The 27,188-nt window shown below is 34.5% G+C and overlaps 1 protein-coding gene across 2 annotated transcripts in view; it reads right to left on the bottom strand.

Annotated features, from left to right (window-relative positions):
• Nucleotides 1-27,188, bottom strand: part of LOC150095698 (hydroxyproline dehydrogenase-like) — a 128,871-nt gene that overhangs the window by 42,041 nt on the left and 59,642 nt on the right. Inside the window, exons 1-3 of one of the 2 annotated variants that reach the window (XM_090410572.1) lie at nucleotides 23,636-24,487; nucleotides 22,885-23,072; nucleotides 452-578 (exon numbers count right to left, since the gene is read on the bottom strand). In XM_090410572.1, coding sequence (XP_090266698.1) covers nucleotides 452-578; nucleotides 22,885-23,072; nucleotides 23,636-23,989 — 669 coding nt within the window. In that variant the 5' untranslated portion in view covers nucleotides 23,990-24,487. Of the gene's footprint in view, nucleotides 1-451; nucleotides 579-22,884; nucleotides 23,073-23,635; nucleotides 24,488-27,188 lie in introns of those variants that run through there. The other variant, XM_090410573.1, reaches the window with a different exon arrangement.

The following is a 27,188-nucleotide window of genomic DNA, read 5'->3' as shown; positions in this document are numbered from 1 at the left end:
TCTAGCCAACTCTTATGTGAGGTTGTGAACTAATGGCTCAATTTGGTTAGGCCATACTTCGTGTTGTTACTAAAAATATGCAGGTGCATACAATAGACATAACAGATATTATGTTTCTATAATATGTAATGGTGTGCTAGGCACACACTGAGTTTTGTGTGCACTTTAAATATGTAAATGAAGTATTAACAGAACTGGTCAGCTGAGTAAATATAATTTATTAACTTTTTATATGTAGTTTATTTCCATAAAAAATAAGAGCAGTCTTGGTTAACCATGTTTCTCAGCTGTTCAAATGCTTTTCTTCTCTTAAAACTACTTCTGCAATTCTGATTTGCAGAAATGCAAAATTTCTGGATTTTTAGTTCCAAGTTTATCAACATGCAGTTAATATATAAATAAATAAATAATAAATGAATAAATGGTTAATACACAAAGTTAATTAACTCACAATTAAGTCAGCGGATAATAATCCTGTTAATTTAAGCTGCAGCATAGGTACTTCTGTTCCTAAAGTAGTAGTCATGTTTAAACAGTCAATAATCTTCTTACAGTTCTTCTCATAAACATATTCATGTCTAAAATAGAACAATAACAACAAAAAAGTTAAGTTTTGTGCTCACTGCATACTATCACCAGCAAAACTTAATGTTATAATTCAATTATAGAAATATGATATATCATATAAATTTGATATATGATATATCATATATCAAATTTATATGATATATCATATATATCATATAAAGGCAGATATCTGCTTCTGTAAAACAAGTTTTGATTTTTGGTTAATTAATTTGTTGTAAATGGCTCTCTTAATAGCTATATTATAGTGAGGAAATAAAACAAAGCAATTTATGCAAGAATCTACTATATTGCATTACAGATACTGTTCGCTAAAAGTGGTATCCATTATGATGAATATAGGAGTGAAATGACAAAAAAAGTATTGCAAATAATGACAACACTGAATGGGGAGTGACAACACGAGAGATAACTGGGATCAGGACTGTGAAGTAGAGGCTAACAGTATGAAATATACTGAGTATGCTATAGGCCAGAAATGAATGATAATGAAATATATAGACAAATTATCTTGATGGATATAAGGCAGTTAACTGTTACAAGTGATTTTAATTATAGTAACACAGACTGGATAAAAAAATAAAATAAAATTCATAGTTTCTAAGAAACAATCTTTGAAGCATGCTGATGGGATTAAAAGTCAGATGGTATTAGATCTAATTATAGCATCAGAGGATGCATCCATAAATGAGGTTATGGAATAAATGACCAGCTTGTAAAACAGCTGGTGTGAGAGAGTCCATGTAGTTCTAGCCTAAAAAGGAGTCTTAGTCAATAAGAGTTATACATCAAACTACAATGCAGTGAATTATGACAGACTTAAGAAACAGCTGAAAGTAGCAATGTATGCCAAATATTGAAAGAGAAAAAAGCAAGCAGTGCATGGAAATAGAAGTGTTAAGTGCAAACAGAATCAACTGAATGCTCAGTTAAAAGAATAAATTTTAGAACAGTTAAATGGATGGGTAATTTCATTAACAAGAGTCCACCCCCCAACAACAACAACAAAAAAAAGTTGTAGCAAATGGATATGAAGCTGGTGGCATGAATCCGAGTGATGATGGCAGGAGGGGGGGGATGTCAAATACCAGAGAGTAGTATATAGCAGAGTAAAATCCAGGAGAATAGGAGGACTAGTGGAGTGTCTTAAGGTGCTCTAATGTGGTCACTAATGTTTATTTTGTACATTAATGATATAGAGAATGATTTAAGAAGGGTGGGAGTATTCAGTTTGCTGATGTAAAACTGTGAATGGCAATAGTTAATAGAGGTGATGTAGACATTCTGTAGAATGATTTAAATAAGTTGGCAGTGCAGGCACTATACATTTCAAGATGAAAAGATTACATAGTGTGTATTACACTGATGGTACTGGATTGGAGGAAATTGATGAGGCTCGGGATTTCACCTGAAATCCTGAGCCTCATCAGTGGACAGAGAGTTAAAGTTCAGAAGATATTGCAAAAATTATCAAGGCTCAAAGGATTACTTAGATGTTGGAGAACATACTGACAAGCAGAGACAGGAAGGTTACTATCTCCATTTATAAATAGAGATAATGAGTCTTGACTACTACTTGACTACTACTGTGCACAGATCTGATTTCTTGGGGATGAAATATTGGTGGAGAAGATCCAGAGAAGAGTGACCAAGATGATGGAAGGTCTGTGGAATGTTCCATATGAGGACAGATTGAAAATGTGTAGATTGCAAAGTTTGGTAAGTAGGCAAAAAAGAGAGGACATGATAGAAACTTATAAGTCACTAAAGGGGGGAGGGGGGGTTCTATAAGATTGATACAAAATAAATATTTCAATACATGACAAATATGGAGAGAACTAGGGATCACCTGTAGAAGTTATGTAAGAATGTGGTTAGTAGGGATGTGAGGACTAGATTTTTTGCTTGAAGAGTGGTGAATGACTGGAATGGATTGTCAGAGATGGTTATGAGTGCTCTGACAGCGAATGAATTTAAGGAAAAATGTATGATAAGTATTGTGTGAAAAATGGTTAGTGAGAGTCCAATAATGAGTCTTCTGACTCCATGGATGTGAGTGTAATAATAATAATAATAAATTTTTCTTGTGGTGATATAAGATTGCATTAATGATTTATTTTTTGTTAGCACTGCAATATGATTATCTTTCTTTCTTCCTCCCTCCCATTCCATAAATTTATATATTTGCTAGAGAACATAAGAACTAGTGCAATTCTTTCTTTAACATGAACCACCATTCCATACTATTGTTGGACTACTGATTTGGCCTACAACTGACATTACAAGTTCATCCCTAAAGTCAGTACCATCGACAGGGTGTAGCATAGAGGTAACCTGCCTCACGGTGTGGCTGAACAAGGGTGACCGTTCAGCCATATTGCAGTAGGTGCCATCACTACACTTACAATTCCTGTTAGCGTGGCAAGTGCAGAAAGAATTTTTTCCAAGCTTAAACTGATTAAAAGTTATTTGAGAACAGCAATAATCCAAGAAAGATTGTTGGTCTAGCAAATATATTGATATAGGCAGACACAGCTTATAATTTAAATATAGAAGCAATTATAAACACTTTTATTGTCCAATATCTCTGTAGAGCAAACATTTAATTAATATTATTATGTAATCATTTTGCATTAATCTTTCTCTTGTAATAAAAACAAAATAGCAATTGGAGATTTTCTTATATTTTTGTCTTATAATCCATCAGGGGCGATGTTTAATTGGGTGATAAATATCTAAAGTATTCATAATTAGACAGACTATGCAAGCCAGTCAAGTTTTTCTGCATCATTTTTCTCAAGCTATAATAAGATTTATGACATGACATGGTGCAATGTTTTATCAAAAGAACATGGATCTGTTACATAAAACTGCTACTATGTAGGAAGCACTGTATTACCAAGAAGTGTTGCATATCTAGAATTTATTCTTCCAAGAGATACAACAAAAAGGTCTGAATCACCAAAAGAAACAGTTTCGGACCACCACAACCTCCGCCACCAAACTTCAGTAATAATGCACTTGGGCATAAGGAATTTTTATGTATCTAATACACCCACACTCATCCACAGCTGGAAAAGTGTGGGATGATTATAGCTCCAAACTCTACAGGGCATTACAGAATGGTCATGGTGTTCTTTACATTAATGTATTAACCACTGCAATGAACAGAAGTATCTGTGCTGTTAATTGACATAGCTGCTGATTGGTCTATGGGCAGATGACATTGCATAGAAGCCAAAATAGTGTATTTTTTGAAGCCTTGGATGATGGGTTCCATGTCAGACTGCCAAGATTTTCAGACTCAGCAGTATCACCTTTTGATGTTAGCTTACTGAATCTTCTTATGAATTTCTTGGCCGAGGTGGTATCCTTATATTGCCATCAGCTGATAATGTTCGCTAATTAATTCTGAGAGATTCAGCTTTTACCAGTATTACAAAATAGACTAGGCAACTGATATGGAATGCTATGATAATTATTACTATTATTATTATTCAGGCCTCCATGGAGTCAAAAGACTCATCGTGGGAGGTCCTTCCTAAGAAACAAAGTCTATCATGACTCATCGAAGGGAGGTACCCCCCTAAGAAACACAAAGTCTATCATACCACTCCTTGAACTCATTGACCATTCTTGCTCTCACCACTCCATCAGGCAATGCATTCCATGGTTCAACCACCCTCCATGCAAAGAAACCACTCCTCACCCTCTTGTTCACAATTTCCTTTCGTAACTTCCAGGGATGGCCTCTTGTAATCACTCCTTCCTGCTGTTCAACCAAGTGAAAGAACTCACCAGTGTCAACCCTGTAACCACCTCTCAACAGTTTAAAAGTCTCAATCATATCACCTCTCCTTCTTCTATCCAACAAACTCTGCAGTCCACATTCCCTCAGCCAATCCTCATAACTATCATTGTACAGTCCTGAAACCATCTTTGTTATCTGCCTTTGTACCCTTTCCACAGTTAATTTATCCCCTTCAAATCCTGGGGACCAAATCTGAGAACAATAGTCCAAGTGTGGTCTGATCAGGGTCTTATACAACGGAATGATAACTGTTTTATCTCTGCAGGTCAGTGTCCTTCTCATTATTGCAGCAATCCTCTGTGTTACCTTCGCAATATGTCCCCTAAATTTCAGGTTTCTATCAATCATCAACCCCAGATCTCTTGTCTCCCCTACTTCCTCCAGTATAGCTCCTCCCATAGCATATGCAGTGTCCCATCGATGTTTCCCAAACCTCAAGACCTTACATTTTGCTGCAATAAACCGACACCCCCATTCATTTGCCCATCTATCTAGCTTATTCAAATCCTCTTGCAGGGCTGCCACATCTGCACTATTACTAATAATCCTTCCCAGCTTCGCATCATCAATCCACCAACAATGTCATTGATATAAAGGTTAAACAATATAGGTCCCAGTACTGAGCCCTGTGGGACCCCACTTGTAACCCTCTGCTTCCTTGAAGCTGCCCTACCATACACAACTCTCTGATACCTATCGGACAGCCAATCCTGAATCCAGTTGAACCAATCTGACATCCAGACCCATGTGCTGCAACTTAAATATCAGCTTATCATGTGGTACCCTGTCAAATGCCTTTGCTAAGTCTAAGAAAATTGCAGTATATGCCTTTCCCTCATCTAATGCTCTTGTAACTTTATCATAAAAGCCTAGCATATTGCAAAAACAAGAGTGCTCCTTCACAAATCCATGTTGACTCTCACAGATAACATTACTCTCATCTGCCCAATGCTGTATACGGTCCTTCACTACTTTCTCCAAGATCTTACTAACTATTGATGACACACAAACTGGTCTATAATTAGACACTTCCAGTCTGCTACCGCCCTTATGCAATGGCACTATCTTACCTTTCTTCCATTCCATGTGCACCTTTCCAGCAGCCAGACTTTCATTGAAAAGCCAGGTCAAAGGCACTGTCAGTTCCCTAGCACATTCTCTCAAAACTCGTGGTGAAATACCATCCAGTCCCACAGCTTTACTGACATCCAGAGTATTCAGTATTTGAAACACACTCTCCTCCTGTACCTCAAAACCTTGAACTTGCACTATCCCTCCAGCATTAAAACTGATTCCTCCAGGATGAAATACTCCAATAAAGTGTTCATTGAACAATTCTACTATGTCCTCTGCATCAGTCACTCTATTCCCATTTATCCCACAATATCGTTCTTCCATAGTCATTTCTCCTCCTACTGGCCACATATCTAAAAAAATTCCCTAGGATTTTCTTTGGATCTTAGGGCTAATCTCCTCTCATATTCCAGTTTCGTCTTCCTTACCATACTAGTCACTCTTCTGGCCTGTGTCTTATACTCTTCATGCATCTTCTCTTCTCCTGTCTCCTTATATCTCTTCCACAGCCTCATTTTCACATGCAATTCCTGTTTAATATTGTTTGTCATCCACTTTACTCCAAATTGTGTCTTCTTGTTCACTCGTGGTATACAACTTACCATTGCTGCTAACAAATATTCTTTCATAATTTCCCATGCACTAATGATATCCCGGCCTTCCAATTCCTCTCTCCATGAAACTTACCCAAGTTGACGTCTTAGACTGTTATAATCACCTGCCTTATAATTCCACATACGTTCCCATCTCTTTGATACTCCTGCATGTCTATTCATTTTCCAAGTCAAAACCATATGGTCACATATGCTTTCAAAATCATTAGTGTCACTGCCTTCCAAAGTCTCCACTCTTAGAGGACATAGGTCGTCACTTATCATAAGCACTACTCCACCACCACGCTTTCCCTTCCTATCCTGCTGAAAAATACTGTACCCAGCGACTTCTATTCCAGTTATTATATCCTCTTCTGTCAACCACATCTCAGTGATCCCAATAATTTTTGGCCAGGCTGATGCTATCTGTGCCACCGATTCCTCTCCCTTATCCCGGATACTCCTGGCATTAGTATATAGCATATAAATGCCGTTGTTTCTATACCCAGCATTATCCCCTCTAGACTCCACTGGCACTCAATGTCACTGGCATTAGTATATAGCATATAAATGCTGTTGTTTCTATACCCAGCATTATCCCCTCTAGACTCCACTGGGCTTGGTGTTACCTGATGTCGTCCCCCCTTCTCCCAAGTACCCATTCCCACAAGAGGCCACCCCTGCTATCATCCTCCCTGAGACACACTGATTCGTTCAGAACAGTAATCTCTCCAGATGCCTACGTCCTTCCTCATTCAAATGGTCTCTTGCATACAATTCCTCTCTGCCTTTCATAATGCCTTTCAATGTCACTAAGTTTTCCTCCATTGACAGTACACAGTTGACTCTAGGAATTTGATTTATTGAGCAATATAAGCCACATTCGATAACAGAAATATACATATTGGTATTATAACCACAGTAATATATTAATTTATTTATATCAAGTTCATTTTGTAGACTGCTTCCTAAGAATAGCGAAACAATCTGCATCAGGTTGCTCCATTCCAAACTGAAAGATGTCCCAATGTTCATTTCGATGTTGTACATATTTATTATGTATATATTTGTTTGTCCACTATATAAATTTGCACCATTCGAGCTATAATCAAATTTTGCATGAGTTTATATGCTTGATTATAAAAAGACCTAGCTGAGATATATATAGCCTGGTAATCTTGCTAGTGCATGTGTATGTAAACACACAGGTGGTGTGATGGGTGAAGCAAAAGATGACACAAACTCATGACTCAACTTAAAAGTTCAGGTCATTTTTCACTTTACCTATTGCACTACCCCTGTTTTATGTTGTGTGCATTACACTACACACACAACATAAACAGACTTTCTCTTGTGTAACTCTGTTTAGGTCTTTTTCTAGTCAAATATGAAGATCATGCAAAATTTGGTTGTAGGCTCAGTGGTGCAAACTTGTGCAGTAGACAAACAACCAATCACTTACACAACACTACACAACATTGAAATAAATATTGCGATCTCTCTCTCTCTCTTCTCTCCCCCCCCGTGCATCAGCTTATAAAAATTTTAGTTGTAATCTCACAAACCACTTGGCTCTGGCACTATTAATATTTTAGATATTTGCAGGCCAGTTTCTACATTTTGCGGGGCCCCTGAAAGTTAGTAACTTTTATGGAAATTTTAAATGGAAGGATATCTTGCTAATTAATTATTTAAATCAAATATGAAAAATATTTATGCACATAAATAAACAAGAATGCTCTTTAGCATCAATTTAAGTAAAGGGAAAAAATTAGTTAAAAAATAAATGTGTTTGTATGTACATGATATATTATTTTATTATGTAAATACACCATTATCTTATAAATACGCCAGAACAATGATTTATTTAATAATATACATAATAATATAAAAACATATCCATTTTTACTATAAAGAATGAAATATATGCATAACAACGTATAAGATTTAAAAGAAATCTTAATATATTAAATTTTATTTAACCTAATGCGCTTATCAATAAAATCATTTATAGCACTATCAAAATTCAAATTTTTTGCAATTTCATGCTCTATAGATATTATTGCCAGAGATGACAAACGTTCTTGAGACATAGAAGATCGCAAATAGGTTTTTATTAATTTTAATTTGGAAAATGACCTTTCTGCTGATGTAACTGGACTGGTCAATAATATTTTAAATGTCGTAGTAATATTTGGATAAATATCCGACAAATTATTTGCAATTATGAATTTTAAAATATTAATGGGTGCATCTTCTGGAACAATATTTCTAAAAATAATTAATTCATTGTAAAATTCAGATTCATAAATATCTGTATTTAATTTTTGATACAGCTGTTGCAGCAAAATTTTAATTCATTTTCTCTCATTTTTCTTATTAATTTCATATCATAAAGAAATCCAAATAATTTTTCGTGAATTTCATACAATTCAAATATTTTTTTTTTGACAGATTGTACAGTAGTATCTAAAATTACAAAAAAAGAAATTTATCCTAAAATTATCTTTCTTATCCCCTATGTGTGATTCATCAGGCTTTCATAATCAAAAAATACTTTTCTTCGACGTACTGGACTTTCTTTAAATTTAATTTCTATTTCTAATAGATTTGACAGTTCTTTAGCAATCTCAAAACAGCTATCAAATCCTGATATTCTCTGCTCTTCAAAGTACTACACTAACTCTTTATTATGCTTAGTTGCTACATCTATGGGAATTTTTACATTTTGTAATACTTTACTTACTAATTTAACTTTTGACAAAAGCTCATACCAAATTACAAGGCTTAGTATAAACTCAAATGCTGTTGGCACCCTCGATGAGTCTTTGGACTCCCTGGAGGTGTCAAATAATAATAATAATATAATAATAATATTTGTTCATATATTAAAACCACTTCTACTTTGATAGTATTATCTGATGCAGTTTTAGATAATTCTTTTAGTGCATTTAAAAATTCTGGAATTTGAAAACGTACAGCTGTAACATTCTTTTCTAAATTCCCACTTTGTATCACATAACGGTTTTGGAGTTAACTGTTTAACAAATGTCTTTAATATGTCCCAGCGTGAAGTTGAGGCAGCAAATAATGTATATATTTTTTGTATAACATTAAAAAAAATTATAACTATAATTGATGATTTTGTGACATCCCCTAAAATCAAATTTAAATAATGACAGGCACAAGGAGTATAAAATGCCATTTCGTTTTCATTTAAAATACATAACATCATTGGTCAGAAGGGTGAAGCAAGATGCTTTTATTCCCCGTTATCTGATAGGGAGGATGAATTGAAGGAAAAATTTATGAGCTGAGAGCTCGCCCTGGGGGAGCACGGAGATTAGTCATTGTTGCAAGTATTTAGGATGGCTTTTGGCCTCTTGTATTTGAAGAGTTCAGCTTCATCATAGTTTGCTGCCTGTTTAACTAGATCGTTGGGGTGTGTAGAGGTCTTTGAGAAGAATTTTTCTGCTGTAGTTAGTAGGAAGGAGTAGATATAAGGGATGTTTGTATCTCTAAGCAGTTGTACGTTCCTTACAAACCACGGTGCATCCAATATCATGCGCAAACACCTATTTTGCACTCTCTGTAGCCCTGAGGATGTTGGTGTTGGATGTGTGGCTCCAGGGTGGAGATGCATATGTCACCATGGGCGGATCATCAGCAGGCAGAGGAGCACTTTGATTCTGGTATTTAGTTTGCTTTTTCTATTTATTAGAGGGTAAAGTTGTGCAATGGTTTTAGATGCCTTCATGCATAAGGCTTTGATGTGTGGGTCGAACGTTAATCTTTTGTCCAGAATTACTCCAAGATATTTTGTTTCTGTTTGCCAGGGGATTTTGGTGTTGAATACATAAAGGTCCCCCATGGGAGTTACCTTGTTTTCTGGTGAAAAGTATCGCTACACTCTTTTGGGGATTCACTTGTAATCTCCATTTGGAGAACCATTGTTCTAATTGTAGCAGGTTTTCTTGCAGTTTTTTAGTGACAAGATGTGGTCATATAGATCTGGCAAGTACTGCTATGTCATTTAAAATGTAAGCACGGACTCCCTTATATACTCCTTTCGTATTTGCTCTGTTTTCATACCCTTGCTCTCTACAATCTGACAACTTAAGATTTAATTTATTCAAAAGTGATTTTATATTTTCATATATACCTTTACCAGTAGTGTCGTTAGTTGTTAAAAATCAAAAGTGTTCACGAATTTCAATATCTGCTTTAAATATATGTAAAAATCTAAATATTAATGAAATTATTGAATAGTACTTTGCCTGTCGTATCATATTTACAATGTTTTGTTGAATTTTGGTTCCCATATCAACAATTAATTCATTTTGCACAATGGGTGATAGATTTGAATTTTGTTTCTTACCTATAATTTTTTAGGACACAAATTACATTCGATTTGTGTCCATGAATACATGCATTTCATGTGCACTGGATTTCGTTCGTGCGACTTTAATCTTTCACTTGCATGTCGCCAGTCAGAAAAGCCATTATTAGATAAAAAAAAAATCGAGGAGTACGTCAGGGTTGCCTTCTCTCACCGATTTTATTTAATATATACATAGATAAAATCATAAAAGAATGGAAGATAACTAAACCGTAATAGCAGATTAGCTATTCTTCTTTTTGCCGATGACCAAATAATCCTTGGAAATAATGAAGATGAATTACAAAAATCATTATGCAGTGTAAATAATCTGATAAACACATATGGTATGGAAATATCAACAGACAAAATAAAAGTCATGGCCTTCAAAGGTGCTATTCCAATAAGAAGCAAAATAGTAATAAACAACAAAATAATAGAGCAATTAAATACATTCAAATATTTAGGTTGCACAATGTCATATGAAAATGAAGCTGATATAGAACCAAAGATATCAAACTTTTTAAAAGTAACAGGCATTATAAATAAAATTTTTAAACCCAATTATGTACAAAAACACACACGAATAAGAATCTACAGTACAGTTGCTAAACCAACCTTACTTTATGGCAGTGAGATATGGACAATAAAAAAAGCAGATGAAAGAAGAATTGAATCATCCAAAATGAAATTTCTGGGCAGAACTGAAGGAGTCACACTAATGGACAAAATAAAAAGCAGCAAAATCAGAAAAAAACTTGGAATTACAACCTCCCTAAATGAAATAGTGATTTGCTATAGAGAAAAATGGAAAGAACACATACTAAGAATGAATAGAAGCAGAATACCTAAACAAATTCTAAATTACCACCCAAAAGGTACTCGATGCAGAGAAAGGCCCTTAAAAAGATGGCGTTGAGTCCGGAACAGGCCATTTGTCCTATAAGCCTGGAAAGGAAGAAGAAGAAGACCTATTTTTTTTTTTCTGAACATCGCATTAAATGATCTTTTAAAAGTGGATCAACTTCTGCAATTAATTCTATGATTCCTAAAAAATTACCATTATGGGCTGTGTACAAAGTATCAAAATTACCTCTAAAAGCTACATTATGTTTGGATAAATAAAGAATTGCTGCTACTATTCGTCTTAAAACATTTCTTAACCGTTCTGCTTCAAATTTTATGACATTTTGATTTGCCTGATCAATTGCATTGTGATTTTTTAAATTACATTCCATTTGTGTCCATGAATACATGCATTTCATGTGCACTGGATTTCGTTCGTGCGACTTTAATCTTTCACTTACATGTCGCCAGTCAGAAAAGCCATTATTAGATAAAAAATTATCATCAGAAGAAAATAATTTGCAACAAAAACAAAAAATAGGTTTTGCAGAGTTTGAATATACAAGCCATCTTCTGTTTTGCTTCTCTCCGTTTGCAATTGTCCTAACATAGTGAGCTGTGGAAAAACACCTCTTGTTGTCATCTTTTGGAAAATCATTTTCAGTCGGAGTTCACGGTGGACCACGTACAATTTGTGTTAGTGTTGCGTTGTTCAAAATTTTGGGCCATGTTGCTGGATCATCAATAGTAAATAGTTCACCTTCCTCTGGTGTCTCAGTTTTAGGATCTTCAATACTCATTGTTTGACCAAACATTTCATGTTCTCCGCTTCCTTTGAGTATTTCAGAACTCTCATTATTAATTAATGTTGAAGCCGAAGAACTGTTTGTAGTTATTTCAGAACTCCCATTATCAACTGATATATCTGAACAAATATATGAGTTCAACTTCATAAATTTAAACAGTGAATTTCTTTGAAGTTCCTCAGCCGCTTCTTTTTCTTGTTTTCGCTTTGGTTTTCCATGCCCACTTGGGTATTTTCTTCCATAATAATCTCTCTCATTTTATTTAATTATAAAATAAGTTAATAAATTAAAACAAAATTACTTACCTGATAAATAAAATATATCTAAAATAGATAATATTAGAAAATAAATAAATCTAATATAGATTGAAAACTGCTATTGAAAAAAAAATTCTGATGTCGGATAACCTAAAACCAGTTTACAAAATATACTTTTTTTAAGATGTTTTGCAAGTAATGTCACATACAAAAATTGCCATGACAGTACGTGTATATACTTACTTGTTCATAAAATCATAAACTAAAATTAACACTCCTTAAAATTATTAAAAACCGGCCATGAGATACTGGGCGAGCAGTAACGCGGTGCAGTGCCAACGAAAGAACGACGCACCGTTATCAGTATACTTTTAATGTATTTTCATGAAAAATTCGATCTTTATTTTACCAAGAAAATACATAAAAACTGTGCGGTGGCACAAGGCCCTGCGCCACCGCACAGTTCGCACACCCATGAATACGGCTCTGGATATTTGTTTATTAAGAGTATTAAAGGAAAATAACAACCAAACTAAAAGCAGAAATAACAACAAAATGAGACTTATTGATCACTGGTTATCATGAAGAAATAATTTCCTTTTTTTAATAACCTGGAGTCTTTAAATAGACTAAAAATAATCTGCAAGATGGGTTGTCCAATATGAAATAAATAAATAAATAAATTGCAGAATCACACCTGAATTCAAGGAAAGAACAGGTTTATTGAACAAGACAATTATAGTGGATAACCTAGATAAAACTGGAAGGTGACTTAATATATACAAAAGTAGTACATATCAGGAAAACAGGGTTAAATTTCTGACACTGTTAGAACGCAACTTCAAATTATAACTAGTTATGAAACATATAATATGAGAAATAAAACACAAAAGTAAAGACAAACTCGAATTGCTAAAGTTCCGTAAACCAAAATTAAAAATTACTTAAGGCGAATGAGATGTACTTCTTGCCATAGCTACACACTAGACAAACAGGGTCTATTGAAAGGAGTATAAACTCACATCCACCAACATACAGTACAATGTACATGTGTTTATATTTCGCTGAGAATTTAACTTTTGTAAAACAAATAATAATAATAAAACTAGCCACCAATTTCAACACCGGAAACGGAACTGATTTCTTCACATCGATAATGAAACAGCTGTCAGCTGATTCCTTCACCGAAATTGGTGGATGTGGTTTTTTTCTTTTACCTAATCATAACAAAACAACAACAACAAAAAAAAACCTTACTTTTTCACTTGTGATAAAAATTTTCGAAAACAGTTAAAACTTGAACTATTTATATTAATAAAGCATTTCATGTGTAATAAGAAAAAACCAGTCGTAACACATCCTCTATATCCCAATCATTCTTCAGAAAAATTGAAAGATACCGATGTTTTTATATCTAAATTCATAATTAAGAAAAAAAAAAAAAACTCTTCAGAATTGAGCATTATGGATAAGAAGAGAAAAGTTAATTAAAATTGAGAGCTAAGCTTTTTCAGAAAATTTAGCTTTATTAATTTTATTTCAAAATTAACTGTATAGTAAAAACGTTTATTAAAAGCGCAATTAATTCTATTATTAATTAATTATATAAAAACAACAATAGTATTTCTAATTCAGGTGGGAAATTTTTATCCTCCTCGAAAACGCAACTTTTCGATAAAAATTAGTTTAACTAAATTGACGACATTAAAGAAAGATTTTTTTTTTTAATTCCATGTTTATTAATTAGAGAAACCAAGACATTTGGATTGCAGGTATTTATTTCTTTTTAACTATCAGAAACTAGAAATTCGCAAAAGTCCTATTTTTGCTCTGGAAAGAGCAGTTTCCGCAAGGCTGTGAGGGAATGTAGTACATCTGAAACTTGTAGCTGAGGCAGCACCTTACCGCCCACCTCTTTCGTTCATGGCAACGTAATGTTGCCATGGAAACATGGAAGCAAATAACAATTACGAAACGATGTGACAAGTATTGTTTAAAGAGATATTTGTGTCACAAGAGTTTTCTTCAATTAACACCAAAAAAAAAAAAAAAAAAGGGATAAGTAATTCTATTTATTTAAGGCTATATATTTCAGCCTGAATATTACATCATCAGTGGCGACAACAGTTAATTACAAAATACAACCCGAACAATAGATGATTTGAAAAGGTAAGAGCCGCGTTCTGTCAATGACCTTAACATATACATTTTCATGGAAAATGTATATGTTAAGGTCATTGGCAGAACCATGACACGTTACTCTTCTTAACAGATTGCCCTGATAATATACAAAATCGATAGTAGATGGCCTCCTATCCTAATTATTATCTGTTATCTTTCTAAATGGAAATGCAACCTATCATCTTTCAAATGTCTTCATAAAAATTCAGAAATATCCCAGTTTAGGCTTCTTTATTCATAAAAGTTACTACTATATTATAACTACTTAAACAATTAGATTTCTAAATGGTTGTTTTTCGAGTATCTCGTCTGCGCTGAAATCGAATAAATAACTCGCAGTGCGGTAACATAGAAAGCTTTTTGTGTGTATCAGGACTAACTTTAATTCTAATCTAGTAATAACCTGTACACAGCATTTGTACACGGCTTGTCGATGCTGTCCAAGAAGACAGCATCGGCAAGCCGTGTACAAATACTGTATATAAGCCAGGTTATTACTAGATTTGCATAATTTACTCGAGTTTGAAGTGCTCCAATTAAGTGGTCACATTCTAATGCTTGTAAATTAAACAAAAGGAAATTGTCGAAACAATTTCCTTTTGCTTAATTTTGCTGCCGCAGATGGTCTGATTGAAATCAAAACTAGCTCCACGAAATTTAAATAAATACCAATCATGAAGCATTATTAATGAGTCTCGATCATCTTGTCAATAAATAAAATGATTCGAAAATAAATGTCTAACGCCTTTATTTGCAAAAGGACTAGGCGGAGTCTAGTCCTTAATAAACTTTTGAAAATGGTTACAACCCGACTCCGCCCATAACTAACCAAATGCTGAGCTCAAGGTTGTTGATGATTTCAAAGCGAGGGCAGGATGACAACTGGCATCATCTCATGATCCTAAACCATAACACTCGTACTGGTGTCTGAAAATGTGGAAATAATGTGAGTTCTACATTCAATTTTTCTGACATTCTGGTTATATAACCGTCTTTCAGGAAGGAGAAAAAATCCTAACTTGCCTCTGGAAAAGAAGCTGGGGAAAAACTTGAGAGTTCCTCTATTCGGCGATTAAAATCGAATTTATAACGATCTCTCTTTTGATGTACTAGCATGGTGGTACCAGAAAATGCTACCGCAATCTCTCTCTCTCACACACACACACTGTATTGAAGCTCTGCTCCTTTATTCTCCTGCAAATGGTGAATGGTGAACGCTACATATCCAACCATCTCCATCCATATCTGCAGGAGGTCTACCCCGACCATGGTGCCATCTTTCAACAGGACAATGCACCTTATCATCGGGCCTCGTATGACTAATGAGTGGTTGGAGGAACACAACAACGAATTCGCCACATTTCCTCCTCCCCCCCATGTTCCCCCCTGACTGTAACCCAATTGAACATGTGTGGGATATGCTAGAATGGGATGCGAGAACTGCTGATCCTCCACCACGGAATGGGTGTGAACTGGTTGCTGTAACGGACATGGGTCGAGTTACGCATGGAGGTTCCACAACCGGATGTTCGATACCTTGTGGAATCTGTTCCTAGGCATCTGCAGGCTGTGATTACACAGAGAGGTGGACCAACGCGTTATTCGGTGGGTATTCCTAAAACAAAGCAAACGCAGTGCATTACAGAAATGCGTCTATTATTATTTTTTATGATTCCCTAAGATTTTAGAGCCCCTAATTACCATGTCCTTTGATAGACCTGAATTCATATCAGTTCTGGGGACAGAGTTCTCCAAGTAATGAATCACCATGTCTCATAAGAGAGTTAAAATGTTATCCCACAAATCAGACAAACCAACCAGAGAACACGTGCACAATTAACAACAACAATAATAATAATATATTGATTTCATCGCCTTGGTTGTTTTAACCATAATTTGAAACAGTCCATCCAATCCGACCATCTATTTAAGGTATATGTGAGATACCTAGTCTAAATCATTCTAATCCTAACTTTTTTGGATGATCAATGGCTAATCAGATTCCATCCTTAACCTGTTATTGATAGTTGATCCAAGATTATCGATGATCCAAAAGGCACCCAAGAAAGAATACAGCATATAACTACTGCCACCAGTGTTCCCCAAGCATAACGCTATTACTGCTGCGGAATTAAAAACTCGAGTCTACAGGAGGGAAAACTTTATTTGTCAGTGCCAAAGATAAATGATTTCGGGAAAAGGTTGAAAAAAAAAAAAAAAAGGCCAATAAGTTCCTCTAGTTGGAATCAATACATAAAGTAAGAATATTAGTTTTGAATGCAGTTTCCCGCATTTATGGTCACTTATATCCTAATTTAATGGAGACTAATCAGGTATACGTAGAGCCCTAACAATTATCGAATTATTAATGAAAGTAGCAATCACGAACATAATAGTTTAAGCATTTTTTTTTCTCATCAGTACTGTCGCAAGAATCCCCCCCCCCCTCTTTCCTTCCCTAAAACTTCTGCTTTCTTAAAAGCAGTGGCGTAGCTAGAGATGTTGCAGCCCGGGGCGGTCCCCGAGTTTGTCGCCCCTCTCAATACACACAAAAAATACTACAAAAATTAAAAACGACGCATAAGGAAATAAATAAAAACACTATGTTTATTTTTGAGGTAAAACTTTAATTTCAACATTCTAAAATGTTATTTTTCTTGCTTTTCTGTTAGCAGAATCGTCGATGACATTGGCGAAGTCTATTTCATAGTAATGCAGGTAATTCTTAATCAAATTTTATTTAGAAAAACTCCTCTCACAACAAGCAACACTTACAGAAATGTGAGGAAAATTCCCAGTAGTATTGCAATATTTGGAACTGAGTTCTCGAGTCTGCACTTTATAATTAACTGCAAAAGTTCAAAAAGGTTCAAAATGTCACCAGGGGAGGACTGCCCCACTCCTAGCTACGCCACTGCTTAAAAGCTATATCTTAATCATGCTCTCCCTGCTTAGAGTTTGTACGATATTTGTGTTACAAAATTGTTCCGTAAGTGAAGACAGTTTAGTAAACTGCGATTTTTTTTTATAGTAAATATAGTAAATAAACGAAGGATGACATGACTGATTCACACCAAAGCGTAGAAAGGCTTGTTATGCACTTTCATTTTCACACAGTTTTAAGTTTAAATTTTATTATTATTATTATTATTATTATTCCTGATACCTCCAAGGAGTCCGAAGACTCATCGCGGGAGGACACCTACAACTGTCTCTACACCTAACCTCTACTACGAATCATCTCCATCAACGCCATCTACCGCCCACCTCCAACACCACCACAACTAGTAATTTTTGTCTGTAAATTGCGTGTGTTCTGAAGGGCCGATTTGTATGTATGCGGGATGAAAAACCCGAGTTTCCGGGAGGAAAAACCCTGCTACCTCCGTATGAGATCGGCTAACTCACCTTCGATTGAAATCAACCAGATAAAGATTCCTCCCGTCGCGACGAGAATCGAACTTAGGCCTATTCCAATCGAAGGGCGCAATGTACCGTCGTTCTTCCAATTGCGCTACGGAGGCGCGTTATTTTAGATTGTAAAATTTACATTGTAACATAATTATTTGAAAAGAAAACGCATTTCTGATAACTGGCACGGAACTTTTTTACGCATTTAATTTCAGCGTTACATTCTATAAATGTGTACACATACACATTATTTGTACACATTTTCTTTTTAAGCGGAGAAAATGTTATATATACTGTGAATACTAATATTCTCAATTTTAACTGATATTGCAAGTGAAGCCACATCATATTTGATCAATTTTAACAACTAGTACAATGGCTAAACAAAAATAATACATTTATTTAGCTTACTGCAAACTAATTCTTCACAACCTAACCACTGTCAAAATTATAATTATTAGACCTCCACGGAGTCAAGGACTCATAATTTCTACTAACTAACGCTCAATGTTAAAAATACTTTACGCATTCACCTTCACCTAGCTACTTCTTCTGCCTTAAGACAGCCAGCTCCACCTATACAAAATACCGACATTTCTTGATATAACGGATATCAAAATATGATGACATGAGTTTAATTCGTTTAGTGTGCCACAAACAATGAAATAATTTAAGATGTATTTTGCTAACTCAGCGCCCAAAATACACAACAGCATTGATTCAAAAATGAAATTAGAAAGTAATCTCGATTGAAGGTTATGCTAAGAAAACATATCCAGATAATAACTAATTTAGAAGCATTCAGGTCATAGCTCAGGGTAATGAAAGACCTTAAATTTAGGTGCTGTACTGAATACTGAATACCAAACTGACAGACTACCTTGAAACTTGGCTAAGTATACTGTATCCTTTTGGCATTAAATAGAAAAACAAACAACTTTACTGTCGTTGTTAATTATATTATATATTATACCATATTGTGTTATTTTGTTTTGTATTCTGATTTACATTGCCGTATTTGTATTGTGCTTTATCTTGTATATCTTGTATTGGATCTTATATAAAAATGTTGAACGACCCGTCTAGCTGTACGGCATGTTCTCTCTCTCTCGACCCAACAAGTTGTGGGTTCGAATTCCACTGCAAGTATCGATGTTGGTGACGTTTTGAGGCGGGACATGAATTTCATCGCTCTGTATGATATTATTTGCTTACTGGAGACCTAAAGTGACTGGAAAAAGTTCCATGTTTGGTCTCTGGAGCAAGATTTCTGAATTATCAAATTCTTCGCCAACTCACAGCACTAATATTAATGTACTAGATTTTTACAAACTTTTCATGGGTAGTTTCTTATAATGGTGAGAAAAAAAAATCTTAATATATCGTAACTACTGAAAAGGTAGGACGTTTGCTGAAATTCAAAAGCTCGAATCTCACACTTAACGAGTAGAACCTTTATGATAACGCTTTTCAACTGAAGGTGAGATAGCTGACCTCATAAGTAGATATTTTACCCTCTTCTAGAAAGTCGGGTTTTTCATTTTGCAAAACAGGTAAACTAATCGAAGGATATAGAAATAACACATAAACTTTACTGACCTGTTCCACTTGCTATTTTTGATCATGGTGATAAACATCTACTTGATAATTTAATATCAATAATAAGGGATAATTTAATATCAGTAGGTGATATGATTAATCAACAATTTATTTTTACCAAAAAATCCTTCCACAACGCTCTTTATTTGCTTTTTGGGGAGGATGTGTTTGGATAAAATATCAAAATTATGGTAAAAATTAAAAAAAAAAATTAAACATGAAAAAATATTGTTAATTATCGATAAAATTATACAATTTGGTATAATTCAAAATTACTTAAAAATAAAATATATTCTTCTTGTTTTGTTTCATTAAAAATTATCGATAAAATTATACAGTTTAGTATAATTCAAAATTACTTAAAATTTTTGAGGTCATAATTATCAATAACCCCTATAATGTTCTAAAATAAAAACGATAACAAATGTTGTCTTTAATTGTAATGTCCAAATATTTAAAGAGACGGAGTAAACACGACAAGCACTACGAACACTCTACTACTGGCGCAAACTGCATATAAACAATAGTGGAAATGCGCGACGGACAGTGCCGCATTCCGATAATAGATCGCATCTCACTATGACGTGTTATGCTTGCGTGCGTAGCAATATGACACTGTGGTAAACACAGTGCTGCTACAAGATGGATTTTATTCTTTTTTATACAAAATAAGAGAATTGTATTGGATTGTTAATGATAAAATTGAATATTACAAGCAAATATCAATAAATCAATAAATATATTTATATATCGAGAAAAATTAGGCTATACACCCCCAATTTCGAGCCACCCCTGCATGTGTGGGCAGGTGGTTAAGGAAAGGGAGTTTATTAAGTTGGGGTTGCATTCGTTGGGAAAAACATTATGGAGAAGGCTATTTCAAAGAAAAATATTCAGATGGAATGAATGAAGATGATGAGAAACTGGTTCGATTAGTTTGGAGCTGACATGCGTACAAATAGTAACCAGTGGCTGCTCAAGTTCTTACATCAAATTTCAGGAAATCAGAGGAACAGTAGTGACCTGTTCACTGAGGAAGTAGCCATGAAATTACCTTAAAAATAATATAAAATAAGGTATAATGGAAAAACATAGCGCATCTGAGAAAGTGACTGAAGGGGCAGTATGTGAGTGTAGGGTCACCTATTAGGTGGATTGACCTCTTCTGTACACAATCAATCATTGTTAGGGAGGTTTTCGAAGTACTAAATTGGAGGGATGATCTATAAAGATTTGACATAAGGTGGTGGACATTTGCTGAGACAGAAATAACTGAAAATTAATGGGGAGTGTATGAAAATAAATAGAATTTTTTTGGAGACTGTGAATGTAATATGTTTATGTCAGGAAGTTGGTCCAAGAAGGGGAACTGATCTTGACTGGAAATCTAAACATTATCTAAAGTAAAAGGTGGTGAAGTAGGATCTTTTTACCAGTAATCAGGTAAAACTGTGTTTGATGGCATTGAAATTCCCTACATTATCCTCTCTCCATTAACATATTAGTTATAGAAGACCTTTTAAGGTCTTCTATAACGAATCAATTGAGTACTGCAAGGTTTCTCAAATGAAGAAAAGGATTTGACAGTATACTTTCATCAGCAAAACTATAAATAGGATTTGAAGTTTGAGATAAAGGATCATTAATGTATACGAAGAGCATGTACAAGAATACAAAACTATGGAGTTGATCCAATATTGATAGAGAAACATGATACGTGCAATAAATCCACCATGACATACAGTGAACGAACTGATAGGAAGATGGAATCCAATTACAAAGTGCAGGAGGCAGACCATAAGATGGTTTGTTGAGAAAGCCTCAATGCCATACACACATTCAGATCAACAGTAATCACAAAAGTTTCTCCCATACTTTTCATCTGTATATATCCAAATAAGTAGCCGTGCTGGGGAACAATGTTAACGGAATTCATTGGTGATCACTGACTAATTGATGGGTCTCCAAGCACTTAAATGTTTTGCTACTAACTGGAAGGCAACCTCCTTCCACCTTTCATCAGTAACACGATCTGTGTGAGCTCAATGGTCGATTCTGCAGACGTGTGAGGTTAAAAACCAAAGTGTCTTGGAGAAAAATTTATGTATGCCAAAAGCCAAGAAGTTCAAGTTGGTGAACACTCGTAAAATAAAAGCTGTGTCTTTCTTTTCAGACAGCTTCATTACAGTTACAAGATTCACAAGCACTGACATATTCTTACATTCATATCAACATTAAATCTTTTAAATTATCTTTTGAAACTTAACTCGCATTCTCTTTACCTTTAGAATCTTTTGTTTGACTTTGCCTCTCTGAGGAAAAAAAAAAAATTAGTGCTACAGATTATATAACTTTATAATATTCGTTTTCGATTAGGACTACCACAGAGGAACCCTGAACCGCGGCTGTAAGATAATTGCAAGGTTTGAAAACAAATTGAGTTAACTGGGTTATTAAATTATCAATTTTACTTCTTTAAGCTTGAACGAAGAAAGTAGAACTCAGAAATCCCCAAACCAGAGAAGGTTGAATATTGTTTTAGTGGAAGTAAAAAATTTAATATAAGTGTGTTTATATCAAACAAAATCTTGATGAAATAAATATATTTAAAAAAAAAATAAAAACAGAAATAGTTACAATTTTCTAGAACTTAATTGATAATAAATTCGTATTTATATTATAAAAACATAAACAACTTTGAAATGTCATCTGGAAAAATTCTAAATATATCTATAAGAAATTAACATTAACAGACTTGTATTTCAAAATTACTGGCTGCCCCTGTACCGTGCTTTTTACGGCATTACTTTGATCTGCAGCTGAGCGGTTCAAACCGGTCAACAGCGGTTCATGTTAAAATGCTCGAGACAAGCTGTTTAAGAAAGCAATACTGAGGGGTTATTTTTGAACATCCCTCCATTATTCGAGCTTCTAGTGATTTCCCCATGGGCGCGTGATTCGTTTAAAAGCCTGTTTTGCCGTCTTACTTTTGATCGCATCAGTAAGCAGTGAATTGCTGTTTACTCTGAGGGTCTCTTGTCAAACTTGTTATAGATTGGAAGCAAGAATAAGGGTTTAGTTGAATGAACATCAGATTAAAAAATAAATGACGGTAAAACACAGTGACATGGTTAGAGGAGTGGGTCCAGCCATTTTTTTAAACGATAGACAAATTTATTTCATTTTTAAGCATTTGTTATATAAATATGTTATATAAATATAATTAATATTAGCTTAGTCGACGTCCACATACGCACACATCGCAGGCATTATTAATAAATTAATGACTTACTTTATACTAATGCGAATTTTGAAATATCGGAAGAAAAAAAAATTATCATACCCTCCTTCTCCAACATCCTCTTCCATGTTGAGCGCTAGCAAAGGCCTGATTCCATTTGTTTGAAGTCGTTGAATTGACGTGCCTATTTCTTGGGGTGTTTCGCCTCCCACAAATTGTTTGTAGATAGTTGGTTTAAACAGAGCACGAAGGAACCAGCGACCAATGTATCGCTCACAAAACTTCATTATCTGGAAGAAATACAAAATGTATAATATCAGGTTTACTTTACATACGTATAGCTTTTTTTTTTTTTTTTTGTAAATATTTAAAAATTAAGCTGAAACAAAATTACTAGCATCGATTTATTAATGATTAATTAGAAAATTATTAGCATAATTACAAGCAATATTTAAATGTATTATTTACAACTACTGGATCGGGAAAAAAAATCGCAAATAATTTGGAGCAAAGCAGCAAAAAAAGTACCAAATTTACAGATACAATAAAAAAGTTTTCAGTCTGATAGTGTTTGTCCCTGTTTTTAAATTGAAATTCAGAATTATCATTTTACTTTCAAAAAAAAAAATAATAATAATAATAACAACAACAACACGGAACTCTATAATAATTCTGACTGAGAGTCTGACGCTCAGTTAAATATTTTAACACGAGAGGGAGCATGCATTTACCAAACAAGTATATGCTTCGTTTGCAAACGTGGCAGAAGATAAACGGTAATAATCTCTTAATTTTAACAGGACTGCTGCTCGTTATTATATATACGATAGACCTAATAGTTCAGAATATTCACCTGTAGACTGTTAACCACCAACGGCTCGAATCCACACATCCTTAAAACAGTTAACGCACGGAAAACTTCCCATGTGGATTTTCCCCTGAAGGCTTCATAATGATCTTCAAAGTTTAATATATCATATATTGATGAATTTCCTAGATCATTCATATCCAAGCCAGGATATAGAACATTTGCATAAAGCGATGTTGTCCGTTGTTGTTCCAGATGTGTTTTTGTCAGCAGTGAGAATTTAGTCGAACTAGTGTGCTGCAACCGATGGGTCTGACCTACTACGGCTACCGACTGTCGCTCCAGCGATATGCCTCGTGCGCTGTTACGTAGAAGGAAAGTTATCACAAACGTACGCATGGTGAAATAGTATGGAGGTATGATTGCGCTGGTGCTTTAATTGAAGGATACATATTCTCCACATCTCCTTCTTATATAGGAAACTCATGGCAGCTTTCATTTCCATATGATTACCTTAAGAACCGGATCTAACCAGCTAACTGTCGGAATTCTGTAAGCTTTTCCCTCCTTACCCTTGTTTACTACCAATTGTTGCAAATTGCGCTGACACACCTCGGCTGCATCAACCAATAAGGGATCCTAAAAATCTCGAGCGACATTTGCGCGCCAAACATGTGGCGTTTTGCCCTGACTGAAGTGAAATTTGAGATCTGGATCAGAAGCGAATATGGCTTTCTAGACCAGAAAGGATAGCTTGAATAAAATCCTGTACGCACTTTTAAAAGAGAATGCTGAAGTTGTCCATTTCACTCTAAAATAAGCTTAACAGAATTAATGAAAGATCTGAATTAAGCAAGGAAAATGATTTTTCGTTTGATGGTAGATCAAATAAAAAAGATGATTTTCTACTTAATATTAGATTTCTAAACCGAAATGTGTTTTCATTTAATTTAAATGAAATAATGGCTGTGGGGAAACTAGCAAAACATAGAATGGCATTCTTTATCATAAATAATGAAGCATGCAGCAAAACCGAATAGTATTATTTTTTTGTAAAAGATAACAGGAGAATTTGGATTATTTTTTAATTAAGTTTTATTATTATTAAATGAAAATTGCATCTTTTTTTTTTTTACTAGCAAAGTTTCAGAGTTTATTACCGTTAATTTTTTTAACTGATATTAAGGTACACCACTTGAACTTCACTCACCTTTTTTTTTTTTTATAATTATATTGTTCAGAGTTACATAAGTTGTATAATATTACATGTTGTGGTTTACTTTTTTTTTTTTTCAAGTTTGAAAAGGTGTGATTATACAACAGTATTTACATATATGCAATCAAAATATTATATTTCCTAATTCTCACAAACATATAGTATAAACTCATGATTTACATTTTTTTTTATTATTACATTGCATACATTTGTTAGTTATTACATACATTTGATTACATATATACATACATTACATATATTGGTTTACATGTGATACGTACATTACATACATTTGGTTACATATGATATATCTTGGATGAGAAGTAAATTCTTTGCTTTCATCCTTTGCTTATATGTAAGCTTATCTGAGGATGACACCAGTTGGTAATTATTTATTGTTTTTTTGCTGTGTTGGGAAGCTACGAAATCTATGATTGAGAAATTCGTGCGCACGCACACACACATACATACAATAACTTGGAATGTATTGATGCGTCGCTGAACTGGAAGCCTGAACGATTATATTGTGTTTCATTAAGTTTATATATGGTATTTTGGGGTGCGTGTTTCTTGTTCGTCCTTAGAGCTCTTTTCAGGCTATTGTAGTTTATAAGGTTTCTGTATTCAAAAGGTAATTTGTTTATCATGTCTGGGATGTAGAAGTTTCGTGTGGCCTTTCCGTAGTGATTATTGTATTTATATGTGATATAATTAGTTGTCTGAGGTCTTGTTATGCGATATGTGTTTCTGATTGTCCTGTAGTTGACATCAAAATAATGTTTTAGCAAGGGTGCATAATGACATAAATGTTTTGCTGTCAGTATTTTGTGTTCTGACATTGCAGTGTATATAAAGTCGTAGGCGTGTGGGAACTATGTCTTTTAACCTGTAGAGTTTGCCAGTTATTGTTCGGAGTTTGTTATGTAGATGGTTTATTTATGTGGCTATTCCAGTTCATATCTGCATCGAAGTAAATTCCAAGGTATCGTATTGTTTCAATATGAGCGATTATAGTGGTTTCGCTGTTCTGTGTGTTTTTTATGTTGGAGAGTGGATGTTGGATGGTTATATATTTGTTATCAACTGGTCGAGTCAGTGGGTTTCTGAATATCATTAATTTTGTCTTATATCAGTTTAGGTGTATGAAGTTATTCGTGAGCCAGTCGGTGATCAGATTTATGTCATGTTGCATATTTGTTTGGGCTATGTTTGTGTTGTTATGGATGGATATTATCGCTGTATCGTCTGCGTGTTGGAATATTAATCTGCTACCCCTTTGAGGGGTAGCAGATTAATATGTAAATGTTGAATTGTAAATTGCGTATGTAAACGTTGAAAAGAGTTGGGGAGAGTACAGCTCCCTGTGGCACTCCACAGGTTACTGGTAGCTCTCTACTTCGGTTTGACCTGGTACGTGTGATATGCTTTCTATTTTGGAGGTAGTTTGTAAACCACCTGTGCAGAGGCCCGTCTATTCCAATATGCCTCAGCTTTTCTAACAAGATTTGATATGTGAGTGTATCAAATAGGTACCAGTTAGGTCAATAAAGACTACCATGGCAATTTTGTTTTTTCTAAGGCGGTATTAATTACTATTATTTAAATTAAGGGGATATTTAATCCCACATTGTTTTAAAACCGAATAAGAAACTCAAAGATTGGAATCAGAGAGTTTCATGCCGAATATAGTAAACTATAACAGAATCGGCGATTACTAGCGTGAGTTAATGCAAGTAGTCCTAGTACGTAGTACAATCTCGTACAAATATCGTAGTACAATTTATATCGCCGAAATGAAGCCTATTGGCTCTTTATATTTTAGTAACTTAATGGGTGCACCTTTTTGACAACTCATATAGCAGAGTATATAAGTTCTTTTCGCTATACCCTTTGGTATTAATTTGGTCTAGCTACTCACCGATGAAGCTTCAATAAAGGCTGAAACCGGTCTGGGTAGTGACCTCCCACCATAATGTAATAACAGCATACATTTCCTAGGAAATGTGTTTTTACATTAAGAAAATACCAAGAATAACGCTCAGAACTTTACCACCTTTGCTGCGAGTTGCCCGGTATTGTACTACGTACTAGGACTACTTGCATTAGCTCACGCTAGTAATCGCCGATACTTTTATAGTTTACTATATTCGGCATGAAACTCTCTGATTCCAATCTTTGAGTTTCTTATTCGGTTTTAAAACAATGTGGGATTTAATATCCCCTTAATTTAAATAATGTTTATATCGCCGAAATGAAGCCTATTGGCTCTTTATATTTTAGTAAGGTATTAATTACGTTTGTAAAGTCTTCCAAGAGAGATGTTGTTCCCTTATTTTTCTGAAAACCATATTGTGTTTAGGGGATAATATGAAAAGTCTCTGT

The sequence above is a fragment of the Typopeltis vanoorti genome, chromosome 20, assembly GCF_054136105.1.
Source record: "Typopeltis vanoorti isolate ZY-2024b chromosome 20, IOZ_Tvanoo_1.0, whole genome shotgun sequence".
Classification (NCBI taxonomy): domain Eukaryota; kingdom Metazoa; phylum Arthropoda; class Arachnida; order Uropygi; family Thelyphonidae; genus Typopeltis; species Typopeltis vanoorti.
Note: the sequence above shows the minus strand (reverse complement) of the source record. Positions and strands in the feature narration are given on the sequence as shown.